A 22242-nucleotide genomic window follows, 5' to 3' on the forward strand; every position below is an offset into this window, starting at 1 on the left:
TTTCTTTTCCTTTTATATTTATTTTTCTTAATTAAAATACAGACACAAAAGTTTCACATCTGATTGATATCTGTGTTTTTATGTAAACATAACCATAAATCTATAAAACGTAAAACTTGTGACTTGTTATATCTAAACCGTATGATGTAACATGACGTGCTTTTAAGTAATATGCACTTGATGATGTGCTTGTTTTTGGAACTGTTAAAAACTAAATTTTATTTTATTTTTAAAAAAAGTATCATAATTGTATGATATAGGTAAAACGATTTTATTTATCTTTAAATTCATAATAGTGTAATACTCATCAAAAAATCGGTAAAAAATTCAAGTCTCAAATATGATTAATTGCAAAGTCAATATCACTAATCAGGATGTATAGGTTATACGGGTGTAAGACATTTGTTCAAAAATAAACTATAGATAAATGTACGAACCAATATGAAACTAAATTTTTGTTACTTTAAATTTAAACAAGTATAAATAAATCAATATTTGCGAGATATAAACTAAAAGTAAATTAAAACATATGTATTATTTACTTTGACAAATTTAACGAATCATATTACCTACATTTATTTAGTTAGTGTGTTGGAAATAATAGAACTCGAAATAATTTTAGTAAGATATATCATAGTTATAAAAGAATGAATGAAAACATAAATTAAGGCGGGCAAAATGATCCCTTGTAGCTAGTACGCATTGTACGCGGACGGAAATAAGTGAACTGCCGGAATTATGAAGAGAGTAAAATTATTATGTTTGCATTTCGGCAACGGAAATAATTGTATTTTTGCTAGATTTTGACGAAATCTAATAAGAATAAGTTTAATTTTTCCACACAGAATATTAATGACATTTTACAACCTCAACGAATTCACAAGCATCTTCAACAATTTTCACTTGTTATATCAATATATAAAAAATATACTGATATAATTTATAATTCGTACGCCAAGGTTCATATTTTACGACAATGAACAATAGTTTAATTACTTATAGAACCGTTTCCACATAAAATTAATTTTGGATTATGCCAAATCTTATTTATTTCTTTATTTTTTGATACCAACACAAATTATTGGGATCGTAAGCAATCCTGATAGAGCTCTGGAGTTTATGCTAAAATAAACAGATTTTTCTACAGCCCCCTAAAACTGTTTTATTTTAGTTGTATAAATATTAGGTATGATACTATTGCATCATTGCATTAGGATAACTTTGTAAGATCATTTCTTGAATATTTCTACAACGTAATTTCTCGATCGAAAACAATTTTTGTACGTGTATTGCTCCAATTCCATTGATTTGTAAAATAGTAAGAACGTGATTTGCATAAGTTATAATAAAAAGAGAAATTAAAGATTTATATAGGTCAAAAAAACTTTAATTTGTATAATATAGTCATCCATACCCATCAGGTTTTACAGTAGAAAATAATCTCTAACGCGTACTCCACACGACCTAGACATTTTGTCACTTTTCGATATTATTAAAACGCGTGTTAAATTAAATCGTGTATTAACAGCAATATTACTAGGTATTAAATTTTTTTTTTTAGTATTTAAAGATTGTTGTATTGATTATTTGGGTCCACTATCGTCGTTAATAGTTTCAAAATAAGTAAATCACGTACAACTCTTAACCGTATATGATAAGTGAATGTGAGGTATCCGGCTCAATGATTTAAATCACATATTGCACCTGGTTATATTTCTGAATGACCCCAAAAAACAATACATTTTTTTTTTATCAGATTTTCGTTATATCGTTTTGATAAGACTGCCCTCCAGTATAAATTTACTTAATAATTCGAAGAAATGAATTCGTGTTATGTGGTCCATTGAGATTTTTTTATAATAATATTTTGAAGACTTATGATTTATAATATCACTTAAAATAATTTTGAATGCTTATTTTATTATTTAATGCAGTAGATTATGACTTTAACGTATTTATTATGTGTTATTTAAATGAGCTTATCTTTTCGAGTATAATAGTTTTATTGTTAATAATATTATAGTATAATAAAAAAAAGTGTCTTCATAAACTGGTGCAATTAAGGGACATAGTATAGGTATCTAAACTCTCACAAATTTAAATTAAATAAAAAATATGGCCTCTGTTCATGCATTTACATTGTACATAGAAAAATTGATTTTAAGACGCAGTTTCATTTGACCGATATACATAACTGTATATAAGTAAAATTTCTGTAAATAAGATGTATATTTTATTCATATAGCTCATAAATGTTACAATTGGGCCAAATAATATTGTGTAAAAAAACACTATTTTACACCTGAGAATGGACGTAGGTAAATAATTGTCAAGATGTTGTAGACATAATATCATGCTTATTTTTTTTACAATGCCTACCTAACGAATATTATTATCTCAAATCAACTGAAAAATTAAAAAGTGCATTGTAAAAAAATGTGTTTGGATTCAGTGCTGGATCTTGAACTCTTAGGGCCCCGGTGCAACAAAAAAATTAGAGGCCCCTAATTTAAAAATGTTATAAAAAAAAGCTACAAGTATATACTACAAAACTATGATAACTCAACAGCACTAAAATATTAAGATATTCTATTTTAAGAAATTGTTTTCCTCGATTTTGCATTGGCAAAATTATCAACTATCTTCTCAATATTTAGAATTTTAGTTCGTTCCTTTTCTCTATTTAAAATTGATATACAAGATAAACGTTCTTGTGCACATGTGTTTATCTTAGGTGATTCTTTATAAGCTTAAGTTTGGAAAGTTATCGTTCTGCTCCTGCCACAGTGATCGGCACTGTCAGAAAAATTATACAAGCACTTAAAACGTCTGGAAAACTACTTGGTCAATCATTGTTTATAATGAAACTACCCAAAAGTTGTATTGTTTTTAATTTTTCATATTTTATAGTACTCAATATCCTTAATATCGGGGGCCCCAAATATTTCAAAGAGTCGGGGCCCCGCGCCGGTACAATGGCGGTTTATCCGGCACTGTTTGGATTCCATTCTATAGAAGTTATATTTATTCTGTCCACATACATTTTTAAATGCTGAAAATAATTGTATTTGAATAATATTATATTTTGATAAGTTTTTGATTTATAATTGTATTTGCTGACTCTAGTGAACTGATAATAAATATAAACTCATAAAATAGTGCAATGTGAAATGTGTAGGTAATAACGTGAAAAGTTGATAATTTTGAGAACGAAAACTTTTGCATTCAATTCAAACGTGTAAATCATTTATTTATATCGTCTTACAGCACGAGCGTCGAACATGATTTATATATTACCACTAAATTCATATCCCAAAATATCATTCAATTTTACTTTGGAATATCTCCTTGGAATTGTATGATTATTTAATTTAGATTCTTTGTAGTAAGGGAACTTTAATATTTCTATAGTTTTGAATTCTGATAATAAACAGTAAAGTAATTTATACGATCGAAAAGTTTGGAATTATTATGTATAGTATCATTGTATATTTAATTGAAATAATATCTGTTTTATCGTAAATGTGTAACAATTTTCAAGTGCGTGAGAGTTATACTAATTTAATACGAATAAAGTTAAAATACTTATAAATTTGATTATTGGGTCATATACTCATGTCTTAGATGTGCCCCTGTTTTGCAAATGGATATAGGTACATAATATTATGAACTTCAAAGCGTGTATGCAACTGTATTTTATAATTACTAATGTACCATTATATAGAAGCATAATGAAACAATATTATATTATGCCACCTTCCGTTCGTTTTTTGATATTATATATTACGTATGTTTATGATATTGTTTTCGACTAAAAAATTAAAACTTAAAAAATGTTTAGTTAAACCACCAATAAATCGATGTAAAAATAGTAATAATAATAAATTCTATTCCACTTGGAGTTATATCAGTATTTAAGTGAAATCCGTTTTTAATTTTGTATTCTATTGGAGATGAATCACCGAAGTTTTGAACATATTATTTTAATGTTCTAAAAATCATTATTTTATACAACAAAAAACCAGGGCACACGTCACAGTTAAACCAAATGAATCCGTATAGCTTCTGCAGTTAGGAAAAATAATGATAAACAATAACAACATAAACTATTTTGTATATCCACTAAACACCGGTGTTTACCATAGAGTGTTTTAGGTTATTTTAAACTTTATTACTACAAAATTAAAGTTATTTATTAGACGTAAACTTCCGATCGTTCATCCAAAGTTCACACAGACCTACAGCACTCCGATGATCTATTAACAGATCCGAAACAATAATAATCAGTTAAGAACTGTTATATCATTAAACTAACCTCCACGGTTAGTTTTCAGCCTATCTGGCACAATAATAATATTGTTAAAGTAACATTAATACGGTGTCCACATGTTTTGGGTGTCGTCTGCTCAGTAGGTATTAATTGTGAACAATATTTGAATCGAGAAATAATATTTTAATCTGCGGGAATTAGGTTAACCATGAATACAAGTCCAGCTGATTACTACTGTACAGAACTGTTATGTAGTGTTTATACAGTATTATATACTTACCTATATACTCGAGCAATCGAACTATAAGTTTTTTATGCAGATAAGTTCAAAGACACGCAAGCAATAAACTTACATGTAAGTATGTAATATTATTTTTAAATTGGATTGAATTAAATTTGATATAGGTACATGAAATTCACGTATAGGTTTAGTCGGTGGTTGGTTTTATTACATATTATTCGTATTAACCATTAACAATAATGGTAAGTATTTTGATTAAAAAATATTTATCACGTCAACATAATATAATATTAAACATATTAAAACTACATATAATTTTCATATAATTCCATATCAGTAAAGCTGTTGCACATTATTCTAATTTAATTAAGTTAAATTAAAAGTAAATCAAACAACATAAAATTCATTTTAAGAATATTAGTTTTACATTACATCACTATATAAGCGATGTTATTTGATGTTCATTAAGTTGTTTGTGTGGAGTCTATATAAATGTTAAATGACTAATTAATTTAACTTTTATCGGTTTGACTGTTGGATTTTTTATTTATGCAATGTATTGTATCTGTGAACACCCATTTTGGTGAAAAAAGTAGGTGCTTAGAATCAGTTTAATGATCATAAATCAATAATATGCACGGTAAAAGATATTGTTTTCCGATTTACGTTATAGTTTCTCTAAGCACAAAATATATTATAACGCACAAACTACCATTTAATGTTGAAGGTTAAATTTTTGGCTGTGCATTTTGAAAAACAAAATAGCTAACAAATTTTTGCGATTTTTGACGACTTTTGTAAAAATGTGAACGTAGGTATGGACTATAGAATATAGATGCTTAGAAAAAAATGTTCACTATGTATTTTTCAATTTTTGATTATTGTTATTGCGGTAAGAACACAATATTTGAGTACTTTGTATTTAATGTTCAATCTTGTTTATTCACAAACGAAAATAGTACCATGTATAAATCGAAAATAAACTAAAAACGTCAACAACTTTAAATATATATAATAAAGAAATATTTTGAAAATTATATCATGTCTTTATAAATATTATTTTCAATATTAAAATGTTATAAACATTTTTATACATGCCTAACACAGTCAACTGCTTTTCTATAAGAATTCTGGTTTTCTCGTTCTGAAAAGAACATGGCATTTTTTTTTACCCGCTAAAAATTACAAAAACCATCCTAGAATTTAAATTTTTTTTTTCTTTAATTAAATGTGTAAAACTGTAAAATATTTTTAAAAAACAACCAATACATTCATTGCTCTGCTAAGAATCTAATATCACGCACTCAGATTTACTTCGAGTAGTGTATTACTACACTATTGACTATAAGTAAACTAAAAAGGTAAACTTTTCAATAGGTAATTCCTACAAGTCGAAAGAAACCATAAAGACAACTACTAAATAATATTGAACAATTACGGCCAGTTTAGTTTTAAATTAACTAAGCTTCACTCAAAACGATTTTTCAAACGTCAAGATTTACCATTGATTTTGTTTTTAAAATTATAATAAACCCCCAGGGTTGCTTGCAGACGATTGAACAAAGCAAGACAAGTGCCCAACATCCAGTAAATATATTCTGTTGGCTAATCGGTTTTTTCATTTATTTTGTCAGAGATAATATGATGTTGTAATTACGATATGAGATTAAAAAAATATTCAACTTCTGGAGTTTTTAGTACCTCAAAAAATAATAGCACAACAACGATACTTAATTTCAGTATTTCTATATTCGTATTACACATTAATTTAATATTTACTAGTTACTACCAAGTTAAACATATTTTCAAACAAAACTTTAAATTTATCGTAGAACCATATTTTTTTTAAACAAAATTATTGTTAAAAAAATATTTGTAGGTATTTGAACAAATCTGCAATTTTTAAGTCATAGTTATTTTTGTTTTAAAATAATTATCTAAAAACTCGATAGAAACATTCTATTTGTGAAGGAGAATTAAAACGATATAATTTTCCAATTAATAGTAATTTCACTAAATTCCACACGATTTATATTGTATTATATATATAATATAATATATATTGTATAAGCAGCATTTACGTCAAATTATTCGAGTGTAATATAACAATACATTTTGTGTGGAGACATGTCAAATGAAAATAAGATCGTACCTACATATTTAAATTTATATAATAAAACACATTTTGATACATAATATTAAAATTTAATTTAGGTTCAAGGAACGTTGTTAAGGACAAAACGGATACACTACAAACACAAGTCTACAACAGGTAGCGCGTGTGGAGATGATTGACGTTAGCGTAACATGAATACGGTATAGTAATTAGTTTTGCGCACGATTAAAAGGGTGCTCTCGCGTGGATCTGGAATGCGGAATGACACATGAAACAGAAACCAATGCAATATTTACGACAGAAGTTAGGGGAAATTACCATGATGACAGACTTCATATATCATAATGATGTTGAATAAAATTAATGTAAAACAAAAGGTGGACAAGTGGGTACCTCTCTGCTGTACAGTAGTTGTCGAGCATGTCGTTGTTATGGATGTGTTATATTTGAATTTCAATGATAAATCATTGTATACGAAAAACGATTCTGAGCGGAGACGTTGTGCCAAGCTAGCATACTTTTATGAATAATTAAATTTAATAGTTAAAATAAAATTTAACAAAAATCAAAAATATCTCATGGCATGACTTTCCAGTAATTTTTTTTTCTTTTCGAGATAGAAAAACTTGCTGGGAACCTTCTATTAAAATTTCTTATGTTAGCTATGAAAAGAAAAACTTTTGTGAATTTCTAATTGAAAAATAATTTACAACATTTGAAAAAATTATGATGGCTATAAATAGCTCAAATAGAGTTCAAATAGTTTAAAATTTTACCATGTATGGAAATAGCCATTTTAACATTTGGTGAAAATTTCAAGTGCCTACGGTTGTTAGATTTTGAATAACAACAAAATATCAAAAATTTAATTTTTTATTCAAACGCTCATAAAAAAAAATTTAGTAAAAAAAAAAAATACATCGTTGTAAAATCAATACATTCTTTCGCTCCGCTAAGAATCTAAAACACTGAAGCCGGTGGAGATGACGACACGCCACGACTCACGGGAACACTCTTTTTGGGATACGCATAATATGTGAGCGGACAGATATTTACTTTCATTACTTCCAAATTATTTTTCAAAATCATACATATTCTTAAGAATATTGATTTTCTAGAAGCGAATATAAGCCTCAGAAAACATCTCACTATTCACCACTATTCACTAGACATGCCATTGCCAACCATGCATCAAAGTCAACCGTTCAAAAGTCATCATCGTCCATTGGTCATCCAGTATTCATTGTGTTTTACCAGCCGCTAGTGCCTAGATGAGCCGTGTTTGTCCACCACCTGTTCAATGAGTAGACGTCAGCAGACAACAAACGAAAACTCTGACATGGCCAACTAACAACAAAGATATCATGGTAAGACATTAAGAGATTTGTCTCTTCCAAATCTGAAACACTTCATAATTGAGATGTGCCCCTCCTTATTTGGCCTGAGACGTGCGTTACATTACCTTATCCTGATTAGGTATACGTCTTTCATTTTGTATCATGTATTTCTCGACCACTGTGTGAGCCTTAACGAACACTTTAATAGATTATTGTAAATAAATCCGTCAAAATGACAAAAAATCTATGAGTTAAATCTTTTACGGGGGTACGAGATATATCCGTGCTGTTTCAACATCATATTTAATTATAATAAAATACTAACATGTTGCTAATTCAACAAAAAATCTATTTCATATTATACAATGTTCAAACCAGGTTGATGTTCTAATTTTGTTATATTATGTATATATTAGATAAGTTGTACTAGTGATCGGTAGACAGTAATAGAATTACGAAATTTTATTAGCTTTTTAAAAGGTTGTATTCCATAATATTATGTTCAATATAATCTCGTATAATGTTTCACTAGGTATTGAATTCATTCAGGTAATATTAGGTCGAATTCGCTTATGCCTTAAAACGATATTTATTTTAAGGGGCTAGATAATCAGGTCCTGATATCTAAACTATGTTATACCCCAATTTTTTTTTTTTAATGACGTATGAATTTATTATTAAATGTATTGAAAATACTACTATGTAAAGCATAATAAAAACACTTTATATATGAACCTTATTATTTTTTAAAACAATTAAACACTGTGAACATAATTTTTAAATTTATAAATTGAGTTATTTTACATTATTATTGTACAAAGCATAACTTACAAAAATATTATGTGATCTGTATTATATAATTATGATTTTTTCAAAAAAAATATTCAGTTATAAGCCTTTGATTGTAATAAATTAAAGTTAGAATAATAAAACCTTTTGATAAAACTCACAATAAAGCGTGAGATCGTTATAGGAGAATTAGAGGACTAGTTTTCGATTGAAATTGTATTCAAAATTACATCGTTATTTCCGGACTATTATACCTTGTAACTGGGATCGTTGTATATACAAACACAATTACTGTACATGTGATAGAAAACCAACCAAATACATTGCTGGGAACCGTTATACTTGGAATATCATTGTATTCTGCATCGTTATAATAGGTTTTTAAATTGTTAAATTAAATGTTTAATATTATTAGAATCCCCGTTTAGCACTAAACGCTTAACAAAAGTATACTTCCAAGTGCTTTCGACTTTCGAGTGCAACCGATTGCATCATCTTATATTTAAATTGTATTATGTTTACATAGTATTATATTTATTTATGTCCACATAACATATTATTATCTACATGCCTAGTTCATTATAAAAATGTCAACGGCAACACTTTCACGGGACTGACATGAAATTAGATTTCAATATAGAAATTGAATGCATTATGCGTGTTCAGTAAATTAATAAAACTGAATAGGTACCTATATTTATTGTGTTGAGTAGGTCACATTGTCGGATATAGGTATGTGATATATCAATATTGACTATGAATATTACAAAACATTATGCCAAAATATAAAAATAAAAAATATATTAATCTGTTGTAAGATTATTATAATTCAAACTACACGAATTGAATGACAAATGGTTAAAATATAACATTGTAAAAGTAATAAATATTGTGATTATAATTTTCATCAATGTGGATGTATTTTTATAATAGTAAATAAATATTTATGATAATAATATATAGGTAGGTAATACTTACCTAGAATGTAAACACATAAAAAATTATTAATTTGTGCAATTCCGCTATTTAGAATTTTTACTGATATAATAACGGTGCAATGCAATCTATTTGAATATATAATATGTATAAGTTAGTAGATTATAATAAATCTACAATACTATAATATTTATCTTATAAAATGTATACACATTACCCACTCAATAAAATATATTTATAAAAAAAATATATTTTTTTTTTAACTAAACACAAATAAATAACGTATATTGTTCTAAAACCAGTAGTTTTAACGTTACACTAATATGAGAGTTTAGAAACAAGTGTAAACTTTTATGGAATAAAAAACAAATATTCCAAACTGAATAATAAATAATAAAATTAAAAACAATAAATAAATTTATTATATTTATACATTTTTCTACTTTTTTCTATTCTTAGAACGTAAAAATCCCTTATACATTTGGATTTTAATATTAATTTTCCAAAACGCAAAAAAAAAATATTACGAATATTTAACAAAAAAATGTAAATAGGTGTTAAATAGATTTATTGAAGAACCTCTTCTTAACTTAACTTAAAATTGTTTACGAATACCTATCATGATTTATTATTGTTTATTTCAAAATCATTATTTTAGCATAAGGTAACCAGTGGCGTATCCTGGTTGCCGTTGGTAGGATTTCAACTTTAATGTGATATCTCTAGTCATAGGTAAAACAAAATTAAATATAATATAATATTACATTTAAGATTTAAATGATATTTGTCTAAGTGGCTGCAGTAGAAATGAAATCTATAATATTATGTCATAAGATGTATAATAATACTATTGTATCATAGTATTATTATACTTGTTTAGAAATTACTAATTATAAATATTGATTCAGAAGTAATATTATATTAATATGTTTAAAAATACCAATCGAAAATAATTATTATAGCAACTGACAAAGATGCGCGTATAGTTAATTTTAAAAATAAATTACCAACTACGGTCGACTCTCGATAATTCAAAGTTGAACGCTCGGCAATTCGAAGTATATTCACCAAAATGTATTTCTTATAATTTGATCGTTAATAATTTACCTTACAATCGTCTAAACATAAATAAATAGCCGGCGTAATCGATAGTCGGCAGAATCAACTTAAACAAAAATCCAGCGGAATTGATAGCCGTTGAAATTAATATTAAAACAGTGGAGTCGATAATACCCCATACATTTAGCTTATTATTTCTGATAACTATCGAATTATCGTAGGTACGAAATTTTCTTTCACTACCCAGTAATTCGAAAGTTGTTTTGTCCTCTTGATATTTCGAACCACTCTCGGTAATTCGAAATTTTTCATAGGGCCCTTTACCATCGAATTAACGACAGTCGTCTGTATAACAATATTTTACCGTATGGTAGAGCTCTGCACGGTTTGGTCTAGACCAGTCCGAACCGGACCGGACCGGATTATGGTCCGGTTTTTTTCGGTCTTTGTGTATTATAATTTAATGTGGTTCGGTCTCTTCGTCTAAAAAAAAAAAATGGTCCGGTCCGGTTCGATCCTTATAAAAAAAATGGTCCAGTCCAGTCCGCCTTCGAGTTTATATTAGGTACCTATCTATTGTCCGGTCTATAGTGATCTGCATTTTGAACGTTGATTTAATAATATAATTTATATTAGGTACGTTGAAAAAATAAAAATCATTATCATAATAAAATATTCGTTCGGTCTGGCTTCATTTCTATTTTATCGGCCTGGTCCGCTCCGGTCCGGTCCGGTCCTAGTCTTTGTTAAAATGTATCAGTCCGGTCCGCTCCGGGCCTGGTACTTGTTAAAATATATCAGTCCGGTCTGGTCTGGCTTAATTTTCATTTTATCGAGTCCGGTCCAGTCCTGGTCTCTGTTAAAAATTATCAGTCCGGTCCGGTCTATAAGAAAACGGACCGTGCAGAGCTCTACCGTATGGACGAAGCTGCCGGTCGTCCCAAACGCCATAAATATGATAAATGTATCTTAAATAATATTATATTCACTGTCGGCTGTCGCTATTAGAACACATTTAAATTACAATACAATACAATATATTATTGATAAAACATAATAATATATACTATTTAGTTATAACTTACAATAAATGTATTGGCTTTGATAGAGATATTAGAGGCGTCGTGACTATAAAATAGTTTGAAGTATGGGTATGAATAAATGTTAAGCCATGGTCACAGGTTGAGGATAAAACTTAGCTTAACATGTCAAGTACCAAAACTAATTGTGTTTTGGTGTGTTTTAAAATAAAAACAAAAACATTTGAAGTTTACTAGTCTAAACTTATAACTTGTTAGCTTAGATACTGCACTACTGCAGGATTGATTAACCTATAAACTAGGCTACAATCAGTGCCATTCTAAAAGTGTTTTCTGATTTATTATTGCAGAATGCAGATGCAAGTAATTATAATTGTTTCTATTTCCATCAGATGATGATACATTTTCAACTTTAAAACTAAACTAGTTGATCGTCAACGTGGCTATGTCTGTTTAAAATTGGTATTTCATTATAAATAAAAAAATCTCTTATGAATGCAAAACAATGTGTCAATCAAACATTGAAAAGCTACATTATAAACAAAAAAAAAATAAATATAGTTCTAACTAATTGTGATTATAATTTATGACATCAGTTTAATTTATAGTATGACTCAGATTGTGTAAATATAGGTATATTGTGTTGTTTGTGCATACATAATATAATAAATTTGGTGACATTGTCTACTATACAATACAAAAGGGTCAAGCTAAAACTATATTTTTATTCAAATTGTTGTTATAATTATTTTTTTTTAAATAGGTATCTACTATAATTTTCTTCTCTGTACTGGCAAGGCAGTATGATGATGATGATGTAGACAAGGAATTTGGGTTTTACCGCTTATGCGAAATGTTTGTAAACAAAATTTTATTTACAAGTTTTTTTTTTTTTTAAATTTGTAAAAGTATTATTACTGTAAGCAAATGTTAATATATGCCCTCACACGGTAAATAAACCTTTAGTTGATGACTGACGGGGTCATCAATTATTCATTACAATCATTATAATCAGTTTTGCGTTAATGTTATCGTAGCCGTAAATATATTGTTTTTGAATTTTGTTAAAATGTAATACACCTGATGGTATGATTTTGTTGAATTACGAGTTCATTAAATTAGCCATAATAATGGTAGTAGTTCAAAATTATTGAAGACTTATTGACTTTTTATTTTGAAAAATCACAACAGTTACACAAAAATATTTATTTATGTTTTGATTTTTATTAAGTTCTCTACTTTTATTTTTAGCATTATCGACATAATTTTAATTAACCTTAAGACTTTATTATAATACGTAATTCGCATATTATAATTAATATAAAGTATTTTATTAATGGACATCTAATACGCACCCGGGCAAACATCATTTGAATTCAAATATCGATTATCCACCGCATGTTCTAAACCACTAGCAAGTCCAACAAAAAAATATATTAAAAAACGTGTTGGAAAAAAATCCTTAATAAATGTTCAGTGTCGTAACTATTCACATTAGGTTTTAGATTATAGGTTCAATAAATATAGTATATTATATTATTTGCGTATAAATTGTCCATCACTAAAATGTAAGTAATGCAAATAAATAACTTTACATTTGCATAAACATATTTTAACAGATTTGGTTTTTTTTTAATTTATTAACTATCTTAGCGCATCATTGTTATTGAAGCTATTGTATTTGCAGACTTCAGTTACACCTATTCATTTTTTATTTCAATATTCGTAAAAATATTTTAAACGGGAAATGTATAAACAAAGGACTTATTATATTATGTATTATATTATAGGTACACAAAATAAATATTATATTTTTGTGTTTACATTATGTATGAAATTTTAATATTCTCAGTTTATATTTTATTATAAAGTGATTCACTTGTATTTTCCCTTTAAAAATGCATTTATTCAAATTATGATTCATAGAACTAATAATGGGATACTTTCTTGAAAAATAACCGATTAATGGAAATGATTTCATACATTTAGCATTGCGTATGCTCAAAAAATCAAAAACTCAAAATGCTATTGTTTAACTTAGGAAGTATAATATCAAACATATAGTAAAATTATTGGTGGTAAAATTGGAGCCTTTTTTATTAAATAAAGTAAGTTTAACTTCCAACTGTGAAACTCAAATAAATAAAAATACCTTTAGATACCCTTTACACCGTGTACGTATAATAATATGGTGTATCTATATTATCATAAACATAATATACCTACTATATTATTATGAATAAGTATTTAACAACGTAATCTCTGTGATATGTACTTTTTTGTTGCATAACGTTATTGTTATTATAAATAGTATATATGTACTAAAATAATCAACTGTTTTAGTTTTTCGACAATACGAAAGACTAATAAATAATAATCGATAATTAATTATAAACTGTAGGTAATATTAGGTACTGCTTAATGTTTTGTCAACTAGAAAATTAAATTAATCTGTACTTTTGTAAAAATAGAAAACTAATAAGTCACATTAGACGTGATTATTTAAATTCAATATTAAAATAATGTGATCATTTTCAGTGACTATAGAAACATTATATATGCGTAAAACAATTTTAATGGTTTTTTTTTTTATGTTAATGATTTATGACCAATCAGAATACACTTAATTGCTTATCAATTGAATTATTTTAACTAGTTTAGACTTGTATTTTGCGTATACTTCAAAAGTAAAATATCGACTACCTATTATAGGTATTTGATAATATACAATAGCAATACTTATACTGAGTAACATGAAATGTAATTTAAATACCATAATGTAATGTTCAGTAAAATAATTGAATTTAATCTGATTGCGGTATAATATAATATCAGGACAAATTTTCGGAACGAAATAATATTGATTAGTTAGTTTGACTTAATTTTACTATGGTGAAACTAAATATGATTAGATTTATACCAAAATAAAATAAATGAATATAATAATTAATTAATAACTATCCAGATTTTAGGAAAACTAGTGTGTAATTATTTTTCATTAAACGCAGTACATTTATTTAAATTAAATTAAATTGTATACATTTTAACTTTTGATAAAGTTTCCACGTAGAGTAGACCACTTTTTTAAGGCTACTAATTTCAGATGGCTATTTGAATGCCTTTGTTTGATGAAAGGGTATTGTTATTTTAAATTTGACAGCCACCGTAAGATAATCCATTAAAACATAATTACGAGCCGGTCTAATACATATAGATGAATGAGTAACATCTTGTTTTTAAGAAGTTGGTAAACTTAAAGAATGGTCTTTACACTTTTTAGTTTTAAATAGTTTCAGAAACATTAGAATTTCGAACCGGTGAAGGTGAAAATTACTCAAAAATAGTAAATTAGTAGGATAAAATCTTGCAAATTATAAATGTACCTACGCATAAACATAATGCATTAATAACAGTGGCTTTTCTATTTTTTTAGATATTTTTTCTGTATTAACTTGTTTGTGGTATGAATTGTGGGTCACTCCAGGCCCTCCGCATCAAATTTTTGGCCGCTGTACTAAATGTTTTTGCGGGCCCTATACAAAACTTCCGAAAAATACAACCCATTAAAAACGATAAGGGTGTCCCGTACACGATTTCTAGGTGATAAATGGTTAACACACAGCTTAAAAAAACAAAATTGCTATAAAATAAGTATTCCTATCAAAATTTCAAAAATTACAAATATATTTCAACGGGCCCCTCTGTACTGCAGGTTCAACAGCCCACTCCCCTTGTGCGGGAGCGTTGGGTTTCATATTTTCAACATACCTACGCATAATAATTGTCCGTAGATATATTATGGTCGACTGATTCCCTGGACATTCCAATAGATATACCTACTATGGGTTCATAATAGTTTTGAGCAGGTATGCAAGTTTGTAATAAGTTTACAGTTTTAAATAAATCGATTTTCTGTCTTAAGAATTTCTGTATAGTAATTATATTAGTTTGTTCCTGGCCGTGACACCATGTATGGAATTTTCACTGTATTCATGCGCTTTGTTATACTTGTATTATACACATTCCAATCAGTTGTATACTATAAACTTTGTCTTATATTTTATGATTCTACCAAATAGAATATTTAATAAGCACCTAGTACATTATTTATTAAGTATCAACATTTATGGATGAGTGGAAATGATATCAACCTTGGTCGTATTTTTTGATTATTATATAGGTACCTACCTAGTATCTAGCTGTTCGAAACTGTAATAATTAATAAAGTAGATTCAACACTGTAATCAAAATACAACTTTTGTGGTACTTACTTTACTATATTATAATATGCCTATTTATATAATAATATTACACGCACTTTGTATAACTTGTTTAAACGATTTATACTCAATGTGTCTGAGTACGAGATAAATATTTAAGGTCTGTCCAGAACTTTTTACAGATAACTGCATTTTCATGGATTACAAAATATAAACGATTGGAATATAATTTGAATACTTAATAGTTTAGAAGGTAGGTCCGATACTGAAAAATCAATATCAAAATCAAACATGATAAACACTGATTTATAATATTATGTAGGTTACACTAATTCATATTGTAATTTAAGCTAGATATTTGAAATAAAATGATTTTTGTCCGTTGCGTATGGTAATATCGGCGATTATAATATTTTTCACTTGGAATTTATACTTAACGATTATAACTTATCAGTGGTAGTAACGATTTTTGTAAAACAACAGTACTGAAGCATAATTTTCATCGTCATATTTGTAGCAATATACTTATTTTGTAACTTCCTACATGAAATTCTATAAAAACATAGCCCTTTTAAAATATAATATTATTTTTTTAAACCAACATAGTATCTCCACACATTTTAGTTGTGATAGTTTGATTTTCCAGTCACATCTCACAAGTATGGTTGTTTCTAAAAAATATATTTATTTCACTTTGTTTTTAAACGATACATCTTGAATTACTTTCAGACCACTAGTTTGTGATTTGCTACAAAAAAATGTTTAAAACAATTGTATAAGTACAACAAATCACTTTTTTTAAATTATTTTTAACAACATTTAACTTCATTAACATGTTTTATACCTAATATTATGTATCATAGGTACAAATAGAGTTATTAAGAAATATTTTTAGTAGCAATTATTATTTTACTTGGAAATTTGAAGAATGAATGTGTACTATACTATTACATTATTATAGTATGATAGTAGTTTCTAAATAAATATTACTTGTAACGTGATTAAAAACTTTATAAATGGGATGAAATTGAAAGTACCTATCATATACAAGATTCGATTAACAAATCCAGATAGCGTATACATTTGAGTTAAGCTGTCTAATGTTAGTTAGAAAAAGAAAATAACTTTTTATTTCTACATTTTAAATTAAATTACTTTTTTGCCATATTATAGATAAACTGCACTTGGTATTATTACTTTATACTCTATTATTTAGAATTTCTTCTCACTCGTATCTCTCACAAAATATCTTCCTTACGAAATACCGGAAAATCGAAACTTGACTAGATAGTTACCACAATATGTCCACACCCATAACGCATAGTCATAATATTGTAATTTTGTTCTTGTCAGTAATGTTGCAGTGTTGCACCGTAATTTGTGGCATCAATATTCTGTACACATTGAGTCATGAAAAGTACCCAAATCCATCTGATGAACTCCCTATAGTCTTATACTACTCAATGTGTGAACATTTGTTAAATATTTTATTAGGTATTTATATGGTTCTTTATAATAATATGAATTGTATTTGTTTATAAAATTAGTTCTTCAATAATATAATACTTGAATATATTCAACTTTTTAGTTTTAGAACATTTTTTAAATTCATAGCTAAGCAATCAAATTATAAATTTTATAAAAAAAATTTTTTCTGTACCAACTTTTTACGAAATAAAAGAATAAATATTTCATATTACCCCATTACATGATTGCTACTACAAAATATATATGGTTATTTAAGCGGATCATTTTAGATTTTGAGTGGAACAATGGATGTATTAGTAGAAGCGTATTTTGTTTTTATAATTTTGTGACTGCAATCATTGTGTCTGCACTTTATAGATTGTAAAACATATTGAATTTTAAACTTTGATGGAGGTTTCTGGATTTCTGGTGGTAAATCGGATCAAATCGGTACTTTAAAATTTCAAAATAAAAATGTCTTAAACGTATTTTTAAAATTAATCGGGAAAAACAAAAAAAAAACAATTACAGAAGATCAAATATTAACGCAAAACCGTAATTTTAAAATGAATAACTGTAAAATCTGAAATCTCTTAACAATATTTAGTATTTAAATTCTTAACATTTTTAGACTTAATATATAATGTTTTATGGTATTTTAGACTATTGAAGTTTTCATTTTTGAATAAAATTGAAATAAAGATTTCTTATTAGACGATCATAACCTATTAAAATAATAAAAATACATAGACACAATTTTTTTTTATAAACATTTAAAGTTATAATTTTGACCGAATTCTTCAAAATCGTGAACATTTTAATATTATTTTGTTGTTAACAATTTTAATAGCTAAAGCTAAACGTTTCATCATTACGTATATGAAGGAAAATCTTTAAATAATGAAATTTCAAAAATATTTCGATTAGTTTTATCATTGGTTATAATATATTGTATGCTATATATGCAACTAATCTAATCACACCGGTCTATGGTACGTCAGTATGAAATATAAGTAAATAACAAGTAATATTATATTATGAAATAATATTATGACAATTACTATTAAATATATGGGATTAGTTTTTGACAAAATATAATTGCACCTACAGATTTACGAATAGAGAAAAAATATTATTAGCAATATAATTAATATGTGATAAAATATCATTAAAAACATAGGCTGATATCTACTCTCAAAAACATTTTTTGTATGTAGATATCTAATGGTTTATTATAGAATTAAAATGTAACACATCCATTACATTGACTCACTCAATGCCGAGAAACACTCGTAATAAACGATAGCAAAGTTAGATATACGATTGTTTTTTAAATTGTAAATTAGCAAATTCAATTGAAAAAAAAAATTCTGAATGAAAACATCGAAATGCAAAGTTAGTCATGCTAGCGATAAATCAATCACAGTAATTAAATTAATCAATTTTTTTCTAAACAAATTGGTAAATAAATTTATTATCTTGTGATTATCAGTGATAATCATAGTTATAAAACTGTGTGACTAAATTAAATTAAAGTCTGTATGTCTTAATGACGTTCCAAAACGAATTAAAATGTAAGCCTATAAACGTTGTTCAATAATTCCTTTAATTGTATATGAAATTTCTGAGCACTTACTCGTCCTTATTTTTATAAATATTGTATGCTTATAGTTTACTCAGTTACTCAGATGGCAATACTAGATGTCAAGGGGTATCGACTGGAATTATAAATAAAGATTTTATCGAATGCTTGGGCAAAAGTTTAGTGAATTATTACTATTTTTATAATTCGTACATCCACTATAAAATAAAATTAATCATTATTTATTGTTTATATTTGGCTTACACTTAATATAGTTCTTAATTTCTCCATTAAACTCGAATTGTACGTACAAAAAGGAATATACACATATTTTATTCTTTTTCAATTAAATTATTAAATAATGAGATATTTATTGAGTATAGCAATTTATAAGAACATACGAGAAAAAACCTTAGGTGTACCTATACATTTATTTACCAAAATATACGTATTCTTTCAATTAATACAAACCTTTAGGCTACAATTTACTATTTAGTATTCAAATTTTTAGGCAATAATTGTAATCAGAGGTATTAAAGGGGGAGGGGGGTTATGAGAATGTATTTAAATTGAGCTGTAGGGGCTAAGCCCCCACACCCCCATTCTTATATAAAAAAAACATTTCCACCTAACATTTATACCTACATCATTAAATTACAAAATAATATTATATTTTTAATTCAAAATTCACAAAATTAAAATTTTAACAATATTAATTAGTATTTAAATTTACAAAATGATATCAAATGTTCTCGATTTTTGGGCCATTACATCAAGAACTTCTTCTGCATTAATTGGGACTTTTCTATGGACGGCTAACAATGTTAAGCCGTTAAGACGATTCTAAAAATGACATAAAACTATGAAAAATATGAAGTTATAATGTAAACAAAATATGTACTCATTACTTCATTCATTGAGGTCCTTAAATAGGATTTCAGAGGTTACTCTCTACAATGCTTTTAAGAAAAAGTTAGATTTTTGGAAAATTTGTATGAGCTCCAACGAGTTTGATTGCTTTCCTACAGTTAAATGCTTTTCGGAAGAGGAAAAGGTCGAAATTAATGAAGTTTTCATTGAGGAAATTATTCAGCACCTCACTGGATTGAGTGAAGGATTCAACCAGTATTTTCTAAATGACCAACAGGTGAAATATAAAAATGAACTGTGGGTTAAAAATCCATTTATTGTCAATACACGACCTCCAGCCATGTCAGCAAAAGAATATGAAACCTTTATTGAATTTACATCTGATTCATCGCTGCAAGAAAAATTTAAATCAATGCCATTAGCAGAATTTTGGTGCAGTTCAAAAGATGAATATCCTCAATTGTCACAAAAAGCCGTGTTGGCACTTTTACCATTTGAAACCACGTATATGTGTGAAACGGGGTTCTCTACCTATGTATCGATAAAAACAAAATACCGCAACAGACTTGATGCCGAACCTAATATGTTATTACAACTTTCATCAATAAAGCCCAATATTAAAAATATTTGTAATAATAAAAAGCAATTCACGCATCTCATTAAGTAATTATTGTTAAAGTAAAATTATATACAATTTTTATTATTTTTATTATTTTTTTTAACATATTTTTTAATTAAGTACCTTTTAATTAAGTAACACAATATAAGTACCTATATGAAATAATTATATTTTTTTTTGCAAATAATCCTAACAAAAAGCTTAAAAGCTAGAAAACAAAGTAGGGGTTCTACGATTAAAGTGGACGTCAAAAAGGGTTCCACGGATAAAAAAGTTTAAGAAATGCTGCTCTACATCAATGTTTGTAGAAGGACAATAAAAAAGTCATGGGGATCTATCCTCCATATCCATATCCCCCCCCCCCCCCGTAAGAACGCCCATGATTGTAATATTATATCAATCAAATTTTAGCTTTATGATCACTATATAAGGTATTAGGTTCCCTAACTTAATCAAATATCAAGAATAACCGTGTAAACTATAAAAATCCGAATAAAACTAATTAAATGCTATAGATAGAACTTGCAAACATGCAGGATATAAATAAGTGTATCGGAAATATATAAATTATATTTTTATTTGGCCTAAAAACAATGAGGCAATATTGAAAACCAATAAAAAATAAACATTATAATATTAATTGTTCAACCGTATATTTTTTATCGTATTCACTATACTGTAGATACAAGTAATTTATAAATAATAATTGTATTCCAGATATATTAAACTGCCTGAAAATTGAGTAGACAGTTGAGAAAATAATGTGTAGTTGTATAATAATGCATAATAATGTAAATTAATTTAAAAACTGTATTTCGAATTCAAATACCTATTATTTTCATTCTATTTTTTTTTTAGAGAGATTTATTATAAAAATATTTCAGCGTTTATTATATTCATAGAATCAATGTCTTTTATTTTAAATATTCTTATTTCTTTAGGCATATTTAATTCAGTATTCATTTTATTAATCGAATATCAATGGACCGATAAATTATACAGTTTAATCTTCCGAATTCATTTTAATGGAGTACCTATTGATCAATGACTTTTTAATTCCAAAATTAACCTTCAATCATTCACCAGTTCAAAATAAAGTCACATAAGAAAATGTTTTCTTAAATATATCAATCACCTTCACGCATTTTCTTTAAATTGAAAAAAAAAATATCAAAACTTTTATACAATGTTTATTTATTTATTTAAATTATTTTATTAGGCCATCTGTATAGCTGTATAGCTTTTTAATGTATCACTGTTTAGATAAATTATCTACCAGAATTGTAACCACCTCATAACTATTACTAAAATATTACTTAATAATATAATATTTCAAATAAATAATATTTTTAAATAAAAACCATTCTATTACATAAAATAATCTGACTTTAGAGTATACAATTTCAAGTTGCATGGATGTATCTATTTTTTGGAATTCCTTTATTTTTAATTAGTTCATATTTTCTAATGTAAGTGGACTTGAACCGACCAGAATTGATGATTTAACATTATCTGCAATCTCAATCTTTTTTAATCTTGTATTGTACAAATAAGTAATCATCTAATAGTGTCTTCCGACGTTTAAACAAATCAAAGATAGGTAATAATAATATATACAATAAATTATTAAATAAATTGACAATATTTTAAGAACTGTAACAAATTAAGATGTTTGCTTACAAAACAAAAACTTGTT

The 22242-nt window shown here is 26.7% G+C and overlaps 2 protein-coding genes across 3 annotated transcripts in view; one reads left to right on the forward strand and one right to left on the reverse strand.

Annotated features, from left to right (window-relative positions):
* LOC132948850 (probable G-protein coupled receptor CG31760) overlaps positions 1-22242 on the reverse strand; it is a 181240-nt gene that overhangs the window by 83377 nt on the left and 75621 nt on the right. The window lies entirely within an intron of this gene.
* On the forward strand, positions 19974-21222 carry LOC132949805 (zinc finger BED domain-containing protein 5-like). Its single transcript, XM_061020904.1, has one exon. The coding sequence runs from the start codon at positions 20052-20054 to the stop codon at positions 20592-20594; it is 543 nt and encodes a 180-aa protein (XP_060876887.1). The 5' UTR covers positions 19974-20051; the 3' UTR covers positions 20595-21222.

Source organism: Metopolophium dirhodum, chromosome 7 (genome assembly GCF_019925205.1).
Source record: "Metopolophium dirhodum isolate CAU chromosome 7, ASM1992520v1, whole genome shotgun sequence".
NCBI classification, from domain to species: Eukaryota; Metazoa; Arthropoda; class Insecta; order Hemiptera; family Aphididae; genus Metopolophium; species Metopolophium dirhodum.

Excerpts from the sequence above, each read along its gene's own strand:
- LOC132949805 (XM_061020904.1), top strand. The coding sequence starts at position 20,052 with ATGAGCTCCAACGAGTTTGATTGCTTTCCTACAGTTAAATGCTTTTCG.